At 43.0% G+C, this 21,592-nt stretch overlaps 1 protein-coding gene across 5 annotated transcripts in view; it reads right to left on the bottom strand.

Moving 5' to 3' along the window:
* The window catches only part of ARHGAP6 (Rho GTPase activating protein 6), a 570,653-nt gene that overhangs the window by 105,074 nt on the left and 443,987 nt on the right, over positions 1-21,592 (bottom strand). For all 5 annotated transcript variants that reach the window (XM_090063808.1, XM_090063818.1, XM_090063837.1 and 2 more), the window contains one exon: positions 13,470-13,629. In XM_090063808.1, coding sequence (XP_089919934.1) covers positions 13,470-13,629 — 160 coding nt within the window. The remainder of the gene's footprint in view (positions 1-13,469; positions 13,630-21,592) is intronic.

The following is a 21,592-nucleotide window of genomic DNA, read 5'->3' as shown; positions in this document are numbered from 1 at the left end:
AAAAGAATGAACCTCATCTTTCATTTGAAGCCCTAATGTAATAATCATAGGCTGCCTCCATTTGTCAAAACAGATCATACATACACCCAATAGTAGCTACTCCTCACTTAATGTTGTACTTACAGTTCTTGAAAAATGCGACTTTAAGCGAAATGATGTCAAGTAAATCCAATTACACCACAATAGTTACCTAATAGCAGGGCACGGCCAAACAATGTTATAACCAAACATTGTGTGACTTTAAACAAGTATGTTCTCTAATAGATAAGTGACGTAATAACAAAATAACATTAACCGGGACGAAGTTAAGTGAGGAATAGTTGTACAAAGAGGCATGAGTTTCTGTGTACCTTGTATACCTAGTGCCTAGTGTAGGTTTTTATTTCTCCTCTTAGTACCAAAACTGAGTTCTAAGCTTGTTAAACATGCCAAGAACAAGCATGGGCGACAACAGTGCTAGTGCCTCTACACTTCCTTACTAACAGTTCAGCCTTTTCAAGAAAGCACCTTCTTTAACCAGTAAAAGTTTGTTTTGCATGTCCACATTTTGGGTGGCCTTTCTGCTATCAATGTTGCATAATCAACAATTAATAACTCCAACTCACATTGTGATTATTATTGTAATACATCCCCTCTCCACCATCTTAATATCATTGCCATTAAACATTTATAGACCACTCCTGCTTTCAGACAGCTAACAATATGAAAGTTTATGAAGTCCTAAACTTTTAAATTAAAAGAAACAAAATATATTAACTTCGACATAAAACGTTTTAACAAATATAAATTAACGTGCCATCACTCTGCACATGCACATGTTCCCTGCGCTGCTACCTTACAGCATGGAGCAGGGAGAGAAGGGTTGACCCCAGGAGATCCTAGGGTCCAATAAAGCCCATGCCAAAAAGTAAGTGGGGTGGCACATGTGGCAGCAGCACCTGCCCAAAACTGGAACCTGCCTGGCTGGAGTGTAGCTCCAGCTGCCAACCAGGATCTCAGCTGTAGGAGTGCCACCGCTGTAGTTCCCAGAGGACCCCAGGTAAGGCTGCTGGGGTCAGCACAGTTGCTGGCCCCAGCCTCCCCAGCCCCACCCAGGGTAACCTGCCATGCACCAGAGCATACACACCACAAGCATTCCTCAGGAACAAGCAGTGTGCTGCTGTTACTTGTCCCCAGGGAAACAAATATCCACGCTCATTTGCATGCGGCCAATGGATCCCACCAGTTCTGAATGTGATCTTAACTGGTCCTTACACACATTTCTCCATCTTGTCAGGGAGGGCAGAGTATCCTTCCTCAGATTTTTTTCTGCCAATTTACTCTACAGATCTCATCTCCCTGGCACAATAGAAATTGTGCAATACGTATTTGGGCAACCAAGAAAGGGGCATGGCCAGGTGATCAGCCCAGCTCCTGACTTCCAGATCAAGTTGGGGGAGTAAAGCCCCCACTACGGGCTTCCCCCCACCACCTGGCTCTGCACCTGGGCTGTGACTGGTGCAGAGTGGGGAAGCCTACAATGGGGCTTTACTCCCTCCACCCAACTGGAAGCCAGGTACCCAGCTATGATTCTTCCTCAGCTGCAGGCCCACTAAGAAAGGAGCAAGGAGGGGGGAAAACACACTCCCCTGCACCAAGCTCTGGACCCCCAGCTGAGCTGTGCCCGGTGCAGGTGGGAGGGGAGGATTTTACCCCTCTCTCACTCCCTCCTCAGAAGGCCTGCTGTCTCAGAAAGGGACATGGACAGGCTCCTGGCTTCCAGCTTGGGGGTGAGGGTGTAAACCTCCCCCCCACTGTGGGTCCAGTGGGGGTTAGAGGGGGTGTTTTTCACCCCCATTGCCTCCTCTTCCAGTCCACTGGCCAAGAAGGGGATGTGGCTAGGAGATTTACCTGGCTGCTGGCAGGGTGGGAGTTGGGGGGTGGGGAGGGAGAAATGTCCCGCTGGGGGCTTCCTCCTTCCCCCTTCTCCATGCACCAGGGAGACCTCAGCTGGTGGATCAATGTTGGGGTTTCCAGTATGTGGCTAGGGAACTTGCCCAACTCCCTGCTCTGGGTACAGGGGAGAGAGGGAGAAATGTTCTGCTGGGGACTTCCCCCCCTCCCCTCCCCTATGCTAGGGAGACTCCAGCTGGGCGTCAGGTGCCAGTGGCGGGTTCCCCCCAGTGCCCACTCCTCAGCCAGCTGTAGGCTAAGGAGAGAAAGTGGCTGGGGGAACTGCTGGGCTCTGGCCTCTCTGCAGTGATTGGCAGGTTGGGAGGCCTGATCTAGTGGCCCCCTGCTACTGGTATCAGCCACTGCAGGGGTCTGGCTGCCTTTCTGGTTTGAAATGTGAACATCAGACTTGCTTATCAGTTCAATCAAGTTAGTTTAGAGAAACCTGTTATCAGCCTTGGGTTTTCTGACTGTCAGTACCAAGCCACTGTGTTTACCAAGCAGCTCCTACTTTTGCAGTCTGTTGGGGAAGTGGGAGACAGATTTCCTAGAGATGGAATCAAAGAATTAAAGAGTCCTATAAGTTCATAACTTCTTAAATAAAAAAAATCTAAGAGTCAACAACTTTCCTGTATTTATAAAACCTTCCTCTTTACAATGTTGGAAGGAACACAGTAGGTGATCATGGAAAGTACTCTGTGCATTTTATTTTGTTGCAAATACAGAGTTTCTTTTGCATCCCAAGATGCCTATTTCATTTTGAAGGAAGGAATTTTGAAACTAACTGCAGTCAGCTGGATTGTTATCACAGTAATAACACAAAGTGTTTACTTCACTACTAGGTTTGCCTGTGTGATTATGGCATGTGGCACAATACCAGTGAGAAATATAACTGACAAAATTTTGGGCAGCCAAGAGATGTATTCATACATTCTGTTCACACAATTCTGTGAAAACATCAACTACTTTTTATATCACAACATTGTTTGTAGACTATATACTGAACAGTGCTCATCTATGATGTCAGATGTTTAGGGAAGAAAAAAATGGTACACAGGAGAGTGTATGAGCATAAAATATTTTTGATAGAGGGTGATTTGAGTATGGCCATTTTTTCACAAAGTGCCTGGTCCAGTGTCGCTGAAGTTATGGACCCCCAGTGACTGCATCGGCACTGGATCAGGCCCAGAGCTCCCATTTTACTCTTTCTCATTGAGGCAGATTTGTGCTCATCTCTAATGGTTATACAAATACATGGGGAGAGGGTACAAGGAGTCTTTCCTGATTGGAAGAAGGATCAAACTGTACTTGCTCTTGGGTTTCCCTGAGCTCAAAGGTGATGCAAGGACAACAACGGTAGGCAGAACCAGTTTTGCAAAGGGGGAAACTCATGATCCTCAATAATAGGAAAGTGCAAAAGACAGGGCAAGGTGGTACCTTATAGCCTGCCTAATTCAGAGAGGCATAAGCTTTGGTAAGCAAGACCTTGAATGGATCTGCAGGGAGCAGGGCTTTTAAAAAGAAACCAGTAATTTAATTACTGTACAAAGGATAGGGAAGGAGGGAGGAAAGGAAAGTTCTGCAGGTCCACCTGTAGCATCTGACAGTGTTGTTGCTTACAAATGTTTATGCCTCTCTAAATGAGTTAGTCCTTTCCTCCCCCCTTCCCTATCCTTTTCATTTAAATTATTCTTTTTATTTAGAACCCCTGCTCCCTACAGGTCTATTCATAGCATGTGATGCAGTAAGCTGTTGTTTATAAAAGTTGATCCCTCTGAATTAGACGGTCTATAAGGTAATACCCTGCCCTGCCTTCTGCCTGACTTCAAGCTAACACAGCTAACCACACTTCTCTGCTAAAGGAAAGAGCAAAGTTGGGATAAAGAGCCACAGCTTTATCTTAGTAAGCGACGGTATCAGAGCTGGTTGGGCCCAGAGGCCAGCTGGCATTACACCATCTTAACGGTGGCATGGTAACTGTTCTTTCTGGTTAGGTGCACGTGTTCCAAAAGCCTGAGGTGGAATTGAGCTAACCTATGTGGTTTTCTGTAAGCAGCGTAGGATAGATTGGAAGGGAACAGAACAGACCTTCAACGGTTGGTGGGGATGGTTTGCAGGTTACCTGCACTGGCCGAGACCAGCAGGTTGGGGATGCTCCCGTACACCTCCCACTGTGCCCCATGGGCTCCTCGGCTGCTGGAGAATGCTGAGGGGAGCCGGGTGGCTGGGCCATGCCTGACTGGCTCCTGGGTAGGAGCAAGCCCTTCCCCAACCCCTGTTACAGTGGACCGTCTCCCATGCCTGGCCCTAGGCTTCCAGGAGAGCTGCAGAGTGGGTCACCCAGGCATGCCAACAGCCTGGCCAACACTTGGCACAAGTAAGGATCAGGCCCCTCAGAGCTCCGATGAACAGCAGGTGGCAGCAGCAGGTGCCCAGTACGATTGTAGGAATTGCAATTGCAGGAATCCCCTGCTATTCTCCAGGGCTCTGAGGGGCCCGATCCTTTCTTCTGTGGAGTGTCCTCCTGCCCTCCCCCCACTTAGGGACATTGTATAAAAACAGAAAAATACTGAGCTACAGATGCTCCCTTCCCTGCCCCAAGCTTGTGGTTGACAGTTGGCAGCAGGCAGGGGGTGGGGCTGGGAATAGAAGTCTTGCTGACTCAGCTTGGTGAGAGCTCAGGGGTGGCGCAGCTGAGCATAGCTAAGTTATAGCACATCTCCCTGCAAAGAGGGATTGGGGGGACCTGCAAAGGAGCCTGGGATGCTGGCAGACAGCAACCTAACGTGATTCGACAGGGGATCTGGTACAGGAGTTCAATGCACCAGACTAACTTAATTCATGTAAGTCTGAGTGCACATTGATCCAGGACTACTGGTTCCACCATGTCTAGTCCAGTTTGTGCCCCAAACTTCTGTACAGTTACAGGTTTGGTTCAATTTCCAATCACTTAATCCAGATTATGTGTAATGTCTGTACCTAGCCACAGAGTTCAAGCAGCAGCTGCATTTGCTTCAGGTGCAGTGCAACCAGGAGTTAGTTCTCAGTAGGACTTTCTCGAACAGACCTTAAAGGCACAATGGAGCCCCCTCAGTCTCACAGAATGTAAATACGGGCATTGTTCCTTCCCTTAAAAACTGTGTGTTTTAAAGCAGAGCCAGGAGATAATTAAATAGAAATTCCAGGCCAGTTCATTTGATCAAACAGATTTAAACCCAGTTACAATCCAACTTGGTCCTTATCCTAGAAAAAGAGACATTTACTATTAGCTTTTGTTTACAGGCCTTGGGCCAGGTTGCAATTCACATTCCAATGCTCACGAGCCAAATCTGAATGAATTCTTTTTGTGATTTTCATGTTTCAGTAAAGTTCAGATCTATCACATTCTCATTTTTTAATACTGGGACTACATACAGTTCCCTCCCCCACCCATTTCTTTTGGAAGCACCTCCTTAATTCTCCAGGACTTTTCATAAAATGTTTCAGGACATTAATTAAATTATTCCCCAAATGCCTAAGATTGCCTACCATATGCTATTTGTACATATTATTCAGTTTTTCCAGTGATCCTCTTAGCTGGGCTTATTTTTTCAGCAGCTGTATTTATACAGCTTCATTACTTCCTAATTATCCATACATTTTTCCTTTATTTATCTTTTTGAAGACCAATTACAAAAATAATTCAAAGCTCAGCCATCTGTGCTCACACATCACATTGTACGAAACTAGGTTTTTTTGCTTTTTTTTTTTTTAGAATTAGTACTCTTTCCTTTCTTTTCTAATTTTTAAATTAACAGAAAGAAAGAAAGTCTATTATCATCATGTGCTATTTCTAATGCTCTACAGAGGGAGCTCTATTGTGCCAAAAGCTGTACCAGGCACATAAGCTGCCATAGTATTTGCTCCTAACATAGCATACTCCTGTATGTTGACTGCCTTGATATATGTTTAAAAAATGATTTTTATATTTTCCTTATATCATCTGAGTATTAATTCATTAGCTCACTCTCTTAATGGCTTGATGCTCTCTTCTCTCTTTTCTCCAAGCTTTAATCATCTCCGTGTGTTCTTTTTAATTTCCATGAGAACGATTTTGTTCTTTTTTTGTTAAAAAAAAAAAAATAAAAGCTTCCCATCTTTGACCAAAGGTTTGCTGGCTGCTTCTTGGTTTGTGTATTTTCCTTTGCAATGGATTGTAGATTGTTATACACAAATGAAGGTGACTAATAGGCTGCTCAAGATTTCTTTCACATTCATGCACTCTAAAATGTTGGGATGGGGGGAGAGTTTGGATATTTTGGGGGTTCGTTTTTTTTTAAAGCTTATCTCCCCCTTCCTCATTGTTTTCTTACTTCCTCGTCCTATAAAGTCTCCTCAACTATAATCAGGCCAAAAGCGTCCTCCATTCTTCTCACCCAAAGGTGGATCCATGAAGCACCAACTCAGGGTAAACACATGAGCATATGTTTAAAATGCAGTTCTCTTTATCCAAGCAGTGATGCGCACACTTAATTTTTGGTAGATGCTTAGGTATGTTGCTGAACAAGCTAATGCAGCTTTTGCCTGGTGGGCACAACAGGCATCATTTGGCCATGGGAAAGGGGACAGGGGGCAGGCTGGTCCCAGTGCAGCCCCAGAGAATAAAGAAGTTTGACCTGGCCCCATTGAGAGGGAAGGAGTGTGGGCCCAGCCCTGTGGGGGAGGCAGATGAGGCATGGTCAGGTCCCAAATCAACGCTTCAGGGAGGGAAGGGGGTGGGGAGGAAGGGGACATGCCCAGATCCCAACCCAGCTCCGCAGGGAAGGAATTGAGTGTGGCCTGGCCCAGAAGCAAAAGGGGCTGGTGAAAGGGTGGCAGCCCATCCTGACCTCGCCTTAACAGGGTGTGTGAGGCTTGGGATTTGGCAGGGGGGAGTGTGTGGTTGTATTAATAGCCTTCGCTTCCCGCTGCTGCCAAACTTCCTAACCCATGGGAAGCTCCATGGGTTAGATGCAATGACTCTGCAGGCTGTATTTGCTTCACAGGCCAGAGGTTGAGCATCCCTGATTCATAGTCAAGGGAGGACCAAGGTGAACCCTGTCCTTTCCTGAAACAGGCATCATCCAAGCATAATCTATAAGCAGACAGGGAAGGTCAGGAAAGGCAAACCTGGACTTGAACAACATTTTATATATTCTTTCTTTTGAAATATTATGCTAAAGGGAAAGAGGTAGACACTATTAATACACTTCACCCTCAGGCTCTCTCATCACTGCACAAATCTCTCTCATCACTGCACTGCACAAATAGGTATAAAGTTTTTATACAGAGGTAGCACATTTGAGATGGATATCATGATGTAAATGCCTAGTGGAGATAAAGTAGACTAAGTTTTCCTCAACTACACTGAGGTAAAAATGACCAATCCTTGTCTTAACTGTGATTTTACAACAACACAGGTCCTTTCAGTTAACTACCGTAATGCAAAAGCACACCTATTTCTGCAAGGAAGACACAGCCTATTTTCTCAACAGTTACCTTTTGGCAGTTACCAAGCTGTTAAGCATATCTCAGATTTCTTATTGTATGTTCTCCCACAATTAAGGAAGAATCATGAAATGTAGGGCTAGAAGAGATCTGAAGAAGTTACCTAATCCAACCCTGCCCTTTGATAACCTTTTGTAATGAATCAAGACTATTTGAGATTGTACAAGAGTGACAGAGCAGGGCTGTGTCCCTCCCTCAGCCCTGACTGTGCTCCATGGCACAGCAGGGAACTCAGAAACTGCTGGTTGCTGGGTTAGGAAGAAAACCTGGCTCAGAGAAGACTCCATGTAAATGAACCCCCTGAGTGTGTGACAAGGCAACAGTGGGCAGAGAGGCCAGCAGATTGGACACCCAGTGTCCAGAAGGAGAATTAAAGGCAGCTGTCACTGACCAGAAGTAGGGAAGTGAGAGGGAACAGAGGCTCCCAACTGCAATGCTCTTGGACATGGTGAGAGGGGTGAATGGCCCCAACATTTTCTGTTATTGCATATTTCTTTTAAACTGGTGGATGTGGAGGGAGCATAGCTGTGGTGGACCTCCAATCCAGAAGTGCTCTGTTTAAACATACAGGGCAACCAAACTGGTAAGTCTGGCCAGCCCTTAAAGGGACAGGATTTGGACTGTGACTACTGAAAGTGATAAATCCTACCTTTATGAGGATTGTGTCCTAACAATGAACTGCCTCCTGTTATGTGAATTAAACTTGCAACAAGACGTGGCAGGAAAGAAGGACAAGAGGCGGTGGCATCTCTAGGACAATCCAGGTCACGTTATCACCCAGGCCTGGGCACCTACCCCTGACATGTCCACAGAGATTTAAAAAAATCTTTGATTCTAAAAAAATGATCTTTGATTTTCCCAATATATCCAGGTAGACTTGAAAAAGAATTAAACTAAAACTATTTTGAATCATTCAGAATATCAAAAGCTTAATTAATAAACTGCGCAAAGAGTAAATCCATCAGAAGTAGATAAATTACACAATCATCTCATTTTTAATGATAGGATCTCACCTGAATACCCTGTCCTAGGGGGAATATACATTTCTACATTTAAATCTGGCAGATGGGAAATATGAGGTAAAAGACATGGTGACTGCAGACAGAAAGAAAAAGAACCCAGTATGAATCAAAATTATAGTAGAGACACATATCCTTATGCCATAGTTTAATCTTTAACCAAGATCCCTGGCCAAGTCTTAGCATGTTTTATAATTACATATGGATTCATTTGCATTTTGTCTGTTTTCTTCTTTGTTTCCTATGCCAAATAAATCTTACTATATTTAAGGTAACAAGAGCTGACTTCTTTCATTGGGAGATATTTATTGCAGTCATACTGCACTGGATTGCATTATCACATTGATATACTCAAATCAAGGTGACAAAAAGAATTAGCTATGCTTTTGAAGTGCTTACTTCACTTGAGGGGGCCTAAAGTTTATGAAGTATGTTATTGGTGATCAAGTGTTAATACTGTTGTAACTGGTCATAAAAGTCATGTGGCACTAAGCTGGGAACCTCTTGTGAGCACTGCAAGGCTTCTGATACCAAGGACAGTCCAGAACCCCTCCTCCCATGAGCAACAGGCCTGACTTTCATACCCTGTCTACAACACATATTTGTGTTTTTCCAGACTCCAAAAGATCTGTCCAGGTCTCTAGTCTTTTCACAGGGCTGTTTCTTCTTGAAACACTTCAAAACCAAATTCAATTTTTAATTATAAACATATAGCATCCTTCAATATAATTTCAAGTTGAGGAGCAACATGTTTTGATACAATATAACTCTGTGTGTGTGTAAGACAGAGAGAATATATATATATGTGTGTGTGAATATATATATCCATACACACACATGCACACACACAAACACACACTCACTGATTGCTATGCAGACCTGACAAGAATTGCATTATATTAATATTTTGTTCAGTTTGATCTGATTTTATTTGTTTTATACAGGTTTCCCTTCACTTTATGTGAGTTCTGTATGTGTGAACTGACTCTTATGTGATGACCCTTTTTATATCAAAAATTCATTATATACAAGGTAAATTCACTTTTATGCGGTCAGTGTTGTGGAAGCCCACAGATAGCTGTTTTGTGCGGTGCATTGTGGGGAGTGACGCGCACCAAAATATAGTCTCCTGTGTGGATCTGTGCTCCTCGCTCATTGTCTGTGACACGTATTTCTGTAGTTGCCATCCCCATTATGATTTCTAAGAGTTCCGCTACCTTATCTCCTACCCCTTTCTCTGGTCCATCAATGAATCCTTCACCAGTCTCTCTTCACACCAACTAAACATTCACCACCACCCTGTGCTTGTGTGTACCATCTGCTGTTGGCAAATACCAAAATTGTCTCTTAAAAGTGGTAGAAATGGGTGTGGGGGGTCAGTACAGTCGACGTCTTCGAATGTATCCTTACTTGTAACATTGTAAAGTGGGTTCCCTTGGCATGAATTCAAGTTATGCGCCATTTTCCAGGAACGCATGTACAGGATAAAGCGAGGGAAAACTGTATCTCACTCTCTCCAAAAGTCTCAGAGTGGCTTACAATAAACAAACAAACCACAATCTAGAGGATTCCCCATACAATACAACATTGCAAAACCCAAGAACTCCAATTTCCCCAACCACCGCCCCCTGCTCAAACCACGAAGCAAGCTTTCCTGCCAATCCCAACCACAATTACAAACATTGAGAAGTCTAATATGACAAAACTGAAGAATGTTTTGTGATATGAGAATAATTTGTTTTTTATCTAAATCATAACACAGATGTACAAATGAAAAGTACATGAAATAGCCAAGAATTGGGAAACTGGTGAGTAGTGCATGAAGTGATGCAGCAGTCCTGGACTTTGTTACTGAAAAGTAAATTTTATGTTATGATGCTTACCTATGGTTGATGTTATTTTTACATACAATTTTGTATGTTTAGAATCATCCTATTCAATCCATAAAGGCATTACTTAAACTCTGTTTCACCTATACACACATAAGTTAAAAGTTGTTCCCATGTGGATTTATTTATTTATTGATGTGATTTATGTGTCACCATCTAAACAATGGTTCAGGGCAGCTCACAGTAAGAGAAATAGAACAACTTAAAAGGGCAATTAAAATAAATGAAATAAAGCAGAGAGCCATTGAACAACACCTTGGTCTGGCTTTGGTTATTAAATGCTTGCCCAAATAGAAAGGTGGTGAGGTGTAAGGTTCACGTTCTCCTGTGCCTGGCATTAATAAACTGGCAGGGTATACTTCTGACCAGTAAATCTTACACAGGCAGGAATTAAGTTTGTAGTGGTTGAAGTGCAGAAGCACTGGCTGCTCCAGCTGGTAGCACTCCAGTTCCTCTTGTAAGATGTCTATACTTTCACAGCTCACCTTGCTAGTAATAACAAACATTACACAGGACTGCCGTGAAAAAATGAAATTTGCAAAGCTGAAAAATCTCAAAATATCTGAATATTAATATGTACACCAAAGGCTTGGGTGAGATTTCCTTTTATAATCTGTATTGATCTACTTGTGCAGGGATGGCCAACCAGCAGCATGGGAATACCACAACTGGCACTGGCAGCTTCTGCATAGGGTACATAGCACATCAGGGAGGGAGCAGAGTGACAGATATGGCAGAAAGCAAATTAGCAGACTGGGCATGGAGCATAGGGAAGGAAATAGAAAGCAGAGCTGTTGATCAGTCAGGAAAGAGGGCTGGGAGCAGAAAGCAGAGCAGCAGATTGGGCATGGGAAGGGGGCAGACAGGAGTGGCACTTGGGAAGGGTGCAGGGCTACATTGTGGCATGCTTGCACAAAAGATTGGCCCTCAGTATACAAGTAGCATTTCAAACAATCAAAACATATTACAGAGGTGCTGTTGACAGTATTTCTGGCTTAACATTATTTTCATATCTCCTGCATGTATTTCTGAGGGGATAGTGGACCTGTGCTGGTGATTAATGAAGCCTATAGTAGGTGGAAAACTTACTCTGCCGTTGCTGGTATTTCTGGCATTATCAACTTTGGCAGGGATTTCAGGCACATTCAAGAAGATTTAAGAATACTGTATGCAAGAAGGTGCCTCACACTTTTTGTTCTCTTATAGTTTCAGTATTGTTATCCATTGCAGATATTCTGAACTTCAAAAGCTATGAGCCATTCAAAATCTAGCCCTGTGGCATCTCTAGCTAGGTCATGCTGCCGTAAAATCTAGACCACTGGAGACCAACTTCTTTGGCAAGCATGCCATACATCAGCCCTGCATTCTCCGCAAGATCCAGGCCAATCCCCTTCCCTGACATATCTGCTGCTCTGCTTTCTGCTGTCAGCCTTGTGCTCCCTGCTGATCTACTGCTCTGCATTCTGCTTCCTGCCCTATCAGCAGCTGTGCTGTCTCCTCCCCAATATTTCATGTGCCACACACAGACACCTCCCATGCCACATGTGGCACGCATGCTGCAGGTTGACCACCCCGAACTACACAATATCCTGACCTGAAATAATGCTAGAGTTGTGAATTTCTTTTACTTCCTAAATAAGTGCACAGTAGTGTGGAGAGAAAACAGAAAAAATGGATTTGAAGATCACCAAAGTATAGGTCATTATTTATCTTAAATGGAGCAATCCAAACTCACCAAAAGCAGTAGAGCTCTGTCCATTGTCTTCATTATGGTTTGGATCAGAGGTGAGCAAAATACAGCCTGTGGGCCAGACCCAGCCAGCCAGCCAAGGGATTCTATCCGTCCTGTGGTAGGTCCCTTGGCCCCACCTAGCCTGGGCACAGCGCAGACCATGGTGTGTGTGGCCACTACCCCCATCCTTGGGGCACGCTGCAGGGCAGGGGTGGCATGGTGACCAAATTCTGTTTCCTGACAGCCCCCACAGTGGCAGCTCCTCTTGGCTACTGCCATTAGCATCTCCAATGCTGCTGACCCAGCCCTGCTGACCAGTTTGCTCTGCATCCACTCCATCTATCACAGGCCCTGGATGGAGCAAGCGGAGGCCAAGGTTGGGATTGTGGGGTGGTGACAGCATGGAGCCAGGGCCCAGGGCAGAGTTGTGGTCTGTTCCCTGCACATCCCTACTGTGCAGACAGCAGATCATGGCTCTGTTCTAGGCCCTGCACCACACTGTGATCCTGGACCTGACCCCTGCCCAAGTGTCCTGCTCTTGGATGCCACTCCCCACAGTCCCATCACATCCAACCCACTGAGCACGCTCTGCCCAATCCGGTCTCCATGGAGAACCCGCCTGCCCACTCCATACGGTGCCCCCATTGGTGGGTGCAGGGCAGATGGACCTGGGTACTGAGTCAGCACTACCCACCCCACCTCTGGCCTGCAACAGCTCAACACAATTCCTAAAATGGCCCTCCAGCCAAAATAAGTGCCCACCCCTGGTACGGGTCTTGTCCATAGTGACCAAGATAATTTTTAACAGTATTATATTGCATCCAAATTCTGAGAGCTAATCTTTTACTTTGGGAGAAAAACCCTAGGATAAGTCTACACAGGACAAAATAGCACCCTGCAGAGATTCCTCGAGCTAACTTGAGTATCCTCATGCCAACATACACAGCTGGCATAAGCTGTCTCTGCAGGGTGCTGCCTTGCACTAGAAAGACATATTGTAATTGGCCAAGATTTTCAAAAAGATTTCAGTGTTTCAAGTTCCTCTTTTTTTAAGGGTTCAAATTTAGAGGACTTTTAAGGTCTTGTTTTTTAAACAGTACTTAATATTCACTGCCTGCAAAGGAGTCTTAAAGGTACCTCACATTGGATATACTTACAAACAGAAGCACCTAAAAACCACAATTCACTTTTGAAATTCTTCATAGTTTACGACAATGCTATTATTGAATAGAAGCATAATACACAATTCATGCTGAGCAGTGACCAACTCACTATCTTCTACGTGCACTACCAAGTTATGCTGTTTGTGGTTTACCAAGCAGAGTTTTAACTTGCAAAGTTCTAAACAGAAATAGTTGATAGAGCCCTTACCTTTGGGAATAGTAATCTGACAACCTAGGTCACAGTCCTGCTGCAACTGATAAAAAGCCACTTCCTGTAGTCGAGCCCGCTCCAGCTCTGAAAGGCTTTGAACGGGAACTGACTTCAGCCGAACACTGCGCCCTGACATGCTTTTCCAAGTGAAGTCACCCTGCAGGAAATCAAGTGGAAAAATATGAAGCATCATATGGTTTGCACAGTTTAATAAACACACCCGTCTCTTTTATCAGCAAGAAAAACATCATGGGGCCTTTTAAAAAAAAAAGTGTTCTTGGACAGCTCTGACCTTTCAAATATCTTTGTTTTCATAAAATCAATATTCCTTAGAGAAGCCCAGACATGCAAAAATATCACTTCCATCTGCACATATTTAACCTACTATTGTTGCAACAATGTTGGGACTTCAAGCAAGCAAAGGAAGAAATAAAACAGCACTCAGTTTTTCCTGGTCTGGTGATTTGACAGCACCTTTATGTATTGTTAATTAAATGTACTGCAAATTTACCGGTCTTCTGTATAGTGTGAAGTATATTTTCCACGGTGTGCCAAACCTATTCCATTGGTCCATGCACAGAGCACACCACCATAGCACCACATCTTCCTACAAATACCCCCCTTTCTTCATGGATGCATCACACTTTGATTCATGCTGACTGAATGACGAATTACTACACATGCTCCAAACAGTCCTGATCAGCTGTGTGTTAAGATAAATATAACCATACAGCATGAAAAAACACATAATCTATAAATACCAAATGAGTCCACGGGTCAAAACCAAAAGCTCTAGCTGTGTGTCTCCCACATGTGATAACATATTTAAAATATTATTCCCTTGGCAAATATTTCATTAAGATGAGGTACATATATTTAAAGTAATCAGTAATTGTGACATACATATCTGCTAGGTTAACCATCAACTTTAAACTAAAAATTCAGCAAATGAAATACACAGACAAAGCAACTCATACTCCAGCACAACATGCTGAGGAATAGTTTTGACATTATTAAGGTTCAGTCACGTTACAAGAGTAATTCTTGTATTTGTGTTAAAACCCATTTGAACACAAATATAAGAACTCCCATCCCATATGTGTGTCTATCTGATAGATATACTGTACATATATTTTTGAGTGTAATGGAGGCCCTAACCCATTACTGACAGGGGAAGGAAAACCAGGGCCTGATGGCCACCTCAGCCCCTTGAACAGACTTAATGGCAAAAAGGGACCTTAAATAAGATGGCTACCTGCTCCAGGTAGTGACTGGCAGGCCTGGGGGGGGGGGGGAGGGGGGGAATAGATGGTCAGATGACCCAGGGAGAGGCTCAAAACCCCAGGGCCTGGCCCAGAAAGGGCAGTCTGGCCTTATGAGCCACAGGAGGCAGAGCACCAGGGAGAAGCCAGTCCAGACTGTGGCAGAAAAGACTTTCTACCACAGAAGGGCAGAACAGACACTGTGAGCAACACAAGAAGAGGGCCTTGAACCTTTTCCATTGGTTCTATTGCCAGGTAAAATTAACCCCGACAGGGGAACTTGTGTTTTGTGAGCGTTATGCTTTGGAAGCAGATGCTCATGCTTTTGATTTACATTTGGATTGGAGGACTGGGGTGGCTGTAAGGGTCACATTGGAGGCCACTAAGTTGCATCAGGGGCACCCAGCTCAGCACACTCTGGGGGCCTGGAACCCTGGAGTGCTGAGTACAGACAGGTGTCCAAATACATTTAGAGGGAAGACTGTGGCATGTCAAAAGACTGGATATTTTACAGTAAAAACTGGGGAGTGTAATTCCTGCATCCACAAGGGGTGTGCTTAGGTGCCAAATGACCCAGAGCCCACAAAGGGCCAGAGCTGGAGCTCAAGAACCTAGGATCCTGGTGCAGTGAACCCCAGGCAGTGGGAACCAGCTAGATTAAAAGTGAGCTAAGGCCAGGAAGGGCCCAGGTTCAGACAAAGACGAACCCCAAAACCTGCATCCACTTCCTGGGGCAGACTCCTTATGAAACTAGAACATCAAGTTGTGACAGGTGAGATAACCATAAAGGGGCAGGACCCTGAGAGTCTCAAACTAAGGCTGAGGAGTTTGGAGCCGAGTGGCGAGCCACGCCAGGAACTTTGTTGCACCAGCACTGAATATTCAAGCTACAGTGAGACAATGATATATGCAAAGTATTATATAAACATATAATACTTTGCATATATCATTGTCTCACTGTAGCTTGAATATTCAGTGCTGGTTTTTACTTTGTGTTATAGGTATATTGACTGTGCATAAAGTATGGTTATCAAAAGGTACTTCTTCACAACAATCTTTTAAAATGAAAACGATTATGAAACCAGGATAAAGGGTTATCTATCAGCTCCTTATACAAAATATACAAGCATATCTAGTACAAAAATAAATTACACTGCACATATTTAATATATTCCACACATACACAACAAGATTTGCAGCCTATTTCTTTCCCTTCCCCCTTCTCCTCTCTTCTCCCTCTGTTGATACTTTATGAACAGTTTATTGTCACATAGCTGGGTTGTGCAATTTCAAACTGAAGGTTTGCTATGCCACACAAGCCAAACCCATTGAACTTAAACTCAGGCTAACCAAACGAGGTAGGTGCTGCAGAGCCCACAGTCACAACACCAGCAGAAGAATGTTTACATTTTTAAAGAGCTGTTATCATTTACAGTCAAAAATGATCAAGAGCAGACAACAAATAAGAAAACAAGTAATGTCTATCTAACCTTTTTCCCCAAAAGAAAAAACATTTGAAATAAAGATGTATGCAACCAAATCCTTATAGGCATATCATGTCCATATGTTCCACACTTACAATTATGTAGTTATAGAAATAAAAATGCCCTCAAACACTACAATAGGTACCTTGACATGTACCATTCTATTTATTTTTATATCTTTGTCTCTTGTAAGAGTAATACTACTAAACACCATAATACCTAAACCAGAGGTTCTCAAAATTTTTAAGGTCAAGACATCTCTCCTTAGACTCAAGGCACCACTTGGAACATACCAGCTTCCAGCATTCGCTAGTTTTTTTTCTACAGAAATATAATACAGGAATTTGCAACCAACTCAGAAAGGCTCCAGGAGATCAGAGCGTTTTAACACTGGGTTTATTTTGGGGATTATGTCTGCACAACTAACAGTGTAAACATTGCAATGGTACCGTATGGTATCCTTGAAAGATTCTCAAAGCACTTCAGGCAACTGTGGTGTCCTTGTTGAGAATCACTCATCTAAATTTTTATGAATACTTTTTTGAATATAGCATTACTATCTCTGTATGATATTTATACACTACTTATAACTTTGGTGTCTAATTTTAAAGCAGGAACTGAAGAAAGTATGATAATTTAGACACTTAGGCTAGAGACAGACATTTAAAAAGCCCAAGGTTGGAATCGATTTAAGTTACATGGTCTTCTGTAAGCAGAGTAGTTTAGATCATTTTTAAGTCTAGATCACTGTTTTTAAGAGTCTGTGTGCACCAAACTTCTGTTCTGTTATGGGTATAGACTGGTTTTGTGTGCTGAACTTTTGTTCTCTTATGGGTATAGACCAGTTTCCAATCACTTATGTGGGTAAAAGTGTAATGTCTGTACCTGGCCTTAGATTATGCTCTTAAGGACAGTCTTTTTTCTGTTTCAGTATATCACTTAGCAGACACATGATTCTTATTCCTTATTCTGTGAAGAGTGCTGCATTCATCTTTAATGGACAGCAATGGACAAGGCTCATTTTGGCATGCGCAATGGCAACTCGATACAACACACTGTCCCCAGTTTTTCTGTTAGGACACGGATTTAGAACAGACTTACATAAGAGATTTCTCAGAACTTCAGTGCTGCTTATTGCTGTAGGAGAATTTTATCAAAAGTCTGCATGCTTTCAAACTACAGGTCTAATAATGCTTTGTCAGCAAAACAAGAGCTAACATTGGTAAGGATGAATGCAATGTGTCTGGAAAAGCTACTCTCAGGGAGATAAAATAACACAAGATAATAAAAATTTGGAATCATCCAATCTATTTTCGGCTCATCAAAGAAAACGTTAATCTTTCACACATTGTAGTTGATACATTCTCTTCTATGTCAATTTAACATGGATTTTATGAGGTTAACAGAACACATGACTGTAGTTAACTAAAGTATTTTGGAATATGCTTTGTTAGGCCCCATGGAATCTCCTAATCTACTATAAAAGAGAGATCCAAGAAATATTTGCTTGAAACTGTCTGTTTTATTTGGCAAATAGCTATCAAAATATTTTCTACAGGCCAAACCAACATATACACTTTACACAATTCCTAAGCACAATTCCTTTTGCATAATGAAAAGTAAGTTAGAGGTCTCAAACTTCTACTATAATATATGCTGTAAATTTCTATTTCATTTATATCTATTATTTGTTCCAAGACTTCAATATTTATCTAATAGGTTTCGCATAATCAGCCAAAGGAGACATAACAGCTTCATCTCTCTGGGACCCTTCTTTGGCTTACTGTGTATTGTATACCTTAGTGCTTATGAAAGTCTAAATTTATAAGGTCTTCAGAATGAGGCCAAAATTTAATCATGAGATAAAAGCAATTATTGTGAATGTTCCCTAAAGGTCAGTATTTTTTGCAATCAATACCTACCATAAGACATTATTACATTTTGGACTTCTGTGTCAGTATTGATTTATCTTACTTTCTCAGTATGAGTAAAGATTTCACTAAAACACTGTATATAAAGAATGAATAATAACCGTGTTGTGACTTGCTGGCAGCTGGCACAGTGGAGTCCTAGTCAATGACCTAAGGCCCTAATCCAGTGGTTCTCAATCTTTTTAGATTCAAGGCACCCCTTAGAAATGTCTGCTCTTAGTTTCCACTTATTTTTTAACTACAGGAAAACAGAATAATTCTTCTGTTGCAAAGAACTCAGAAATGCTACATGTCAGAAGGGTTTTAATGCTATGGATTCCTATTTGAAATCACCGAGTTTATCTCATGAATTGTATACAGGTGTTTGCATACCTAACCATGCTAATCTCATGTGGCATCCCATAGCATGCTTAAAAAGATTTCACGGCCCTCTCGTCAAAAATAATTTCCCTAGGCACCTATGGTTGTGGGAGCACTGGAGACAGAACAGGTAGAAGTCAGAACCTAGAAAATGTAATTGTTCACACAGAACTGAAGGGAAGGGAGGTTTTATGGTTAAGGCATATCATGGGGTTCATGATTTGGATTCAGCTGCTGTCTTAGCCACAGAGTTCCTCGTGGACTTTGTGGAAGTTACTTAATCAAGCCATGTCTCTATTCCCCAGTTGTATAATGGGATAATAATATTTCCTTTACCCCAGCCTTTGTCTGTCTGGACTACATAAACTTCAAATTCTGCAGGCTAAGGGCTCTAACAATGTACATGCATAGTGTATCTTATCTAAGACCTATGCTAGTATAACACATAACATATTCTACTGTAACACAAAAACATAAAGTACAGACCTGTACTGGAATCATAATACAAATGAATGAATAGTAATAAGAAGTATAGACCATGTTCTTCTCACACTGCCCATGAGAAACATCACATTTAACCCTCTACTAATTCTTCTATGAAGGAGAAAACTCTACCTTGGTGGTCATACAAGGGCAAGTCTGCTGTGCAAGGAGGGAACTAGATTCTGGGCATTGAGGGACAGCACACCGTACTTGGCACAGCTTTGGGAGAAGACTCTCCTGTGTCACAGAGCACTGGGTATAGGCTGGCCAGAATAATTTGCTCTTCTCAGTTCAAAATTTATGCAAGGTCACCGATTGGAAATGTAACCTAGGTGAAGATCAAGGGTAGACTGACTGTATGTCCCACTTTAGCCAGGACACTCCAGGATTCCATAACTTGGTCCCAGCTGGTTGGTCAAAAGTCCTGAGCAGGAGTCTGGCAGGGAGGCAGAGCAGCATGGCATGCCAGTCAGGTGGCTGGGCAGGCACCACTGCTCTTGTGCAGGAGCAAGGACATGCCACATACAGGTGGGGTGGCACCTGCTCCAGTCCACCTGCCTTGCTCCTACACAGGAGCAGCGGTACTTGCTCAGCCACCTGCTCATGCTACTCTGCCTCCCCACTGGATTAGCCCACACTTTTGACCAACAGCCAGGACTGGCCTACAGAATCCTAGAGCGTCCTGGCCAAACTGGGATGAATAGTCAACCTACTCCAGGGAGGACTCCTGAAGAGTATTTTTCTGAGTATCTAAACTACTCACTTTTGAAAATGTATTCATGCACATGTACTGCCACACACATACATCACTGCTTCACTCGTTAGATTGCAGCATTGCATGAAGTGAACTCAGAACTTACCAAATTCCAAGAAAGCTATAGTCTTTCTCCCTACAAAGTATTCCACCCAAAAAAGGTGAAGTGGTGGAAAAAACAAGTACAACACAGAACACATCTTGTTAATTAAATTGTATAATTTAAAAATTAAGGAAAAACCATACTAAAACCTTGTCCTCGTAATTCCTGTCAATTAATCACCTCTCTCACTCAGGAGTCCTCTCAGCTTCTATTATATTTTTCTCATTGCTCTCCTGCTAACGTCCTTTTTCCTCCACAAAAATGAGCAGTTTACTTATCACATAAATAACTGAAATACCAGAGCAGATGACTTAGTCATTAAGGGGAAGATTTGTGCCTTTGAAAATCTTCCCACCCTTTCCAAGCTCCTTGTAAATATCATTCAAATTCTGAGCATAATCTCACAGTAAGAAAACCATTGCTGGTTTTTTAAAAATATGTTTTTGGCTAATTTCTATTATGGCCTATGTTTCCAAAAGAATGCAAGTGAAAATAAGTTGGATTTAGGAAATAAAGTTACTGTAAAAAATTTCCCCCTGAATTTTTAAACCTAAACAAAATCAGTATAGACAATCAAACAGCCCACATTCTCACTGTTAAATTCTTCGAAAAATCCAGAATTAGGACTAAAATTTAGTGATGTGCTATGCTACAATGACAAACTGTGCTTTTTACCAAAGATGGTGGTGGTTGGAGACTCCCTTCTGCAGGGGATGGAGGCATCCATCTGCTAGCCTGACCTGTTGTCCCAGGAAATCTCCTGCTTGCTTGGAGCTGAGATGTCATGGAGGGATTACCAAGACTCATCCGGCCCCCTGGTAGATGACTACCTCACAGGCAAGTCTACTTGCTGCCCTATGGCAACGTAGCAGTGCGCTAGGCCACTGCAGGGCATGCTACAATGACGTAGCAATCACATGGGTTTATATTTCCAAAAGGAAGTACTAAAGCATGGCACTGTAGCATCGTTGTCATACGGCAGCATGTAGACATGTCCCATGCTTCTCAGCCATGTGGACACCAATGATGCTGTCAAGGATGACCCTGAGCAGATCAAAAGTTACTACAGAGCTCTGGGTGCAATGGTGAAGGGAAGAGAGGCTCAGGTGGTGTTCTCGATCTTTCTGGTCAAGGGGAAGGGCCTGGGCAAGAGCAGACACATCCTACAGATCAATGCATGGCTGTGCAGGTTGTGCTGCCAGCAGGGCTTTGGCTTCTTTGCCTACAGGAAGTTTTTTCCAAGAAAAATGATTGCTGGGGAGGCATGCGATCCATCTGACAAAGAGAGGGAAGAGCATCTTCACAGACAGACTTGCTAACCTAGTGAGAGGGCTTTAAGCTTGGTTCGCCAGGATATGAAGACAAAAGCCCTAAGGTAAGTGGGGAAGCAGGTGACCTGGAGGAAGCACAAGCAGGAGTGGACAACAGGGGAGACCTTCTCATTCCTCCTGAAAAAGTAAAGCAATTGGCTAGTTACTTCAGGTATCTGTACACGAATGCACGGAGCCTAGGAAACAAGCAGGAGGATCTGGAAGTCCTCAAACAGTTCTAGAACTATGTTATGATTAGAATAACAGACTTGGTGGGACAGCTTGCATGACTGGAGCACTGTCATGGATGAGTAAAAATTGTTCAGGAAGGACAGGCAGGGGAGAAGAGGAGGAGGAATTCCATTTCAGGTAAAAGAACTGTATGATTGTTCAGCTCTAGTATGAAACTGGAGTCTCTGGGTCAGGGTCACAG

Source organism: Crocodylus siamensis, chromosome 1 (genome assembly GCF_052110815.1).
Source record: "Crocodylus siamensis isolate JL-2025a chromosome 1, ASM5211081v1, whole genome shotgun sequence".
In the NCBI taxonomy this organism is placed as follows: domain Eukaryota; kingdom Metazoa; phylum Chordata; order Crocodylia; family Crocodylidae; genus Crocodylus; species Crocodylus siamensis.
This window is presented reverse-complemented; position numbering and strand designations above follow the sequence as displayed.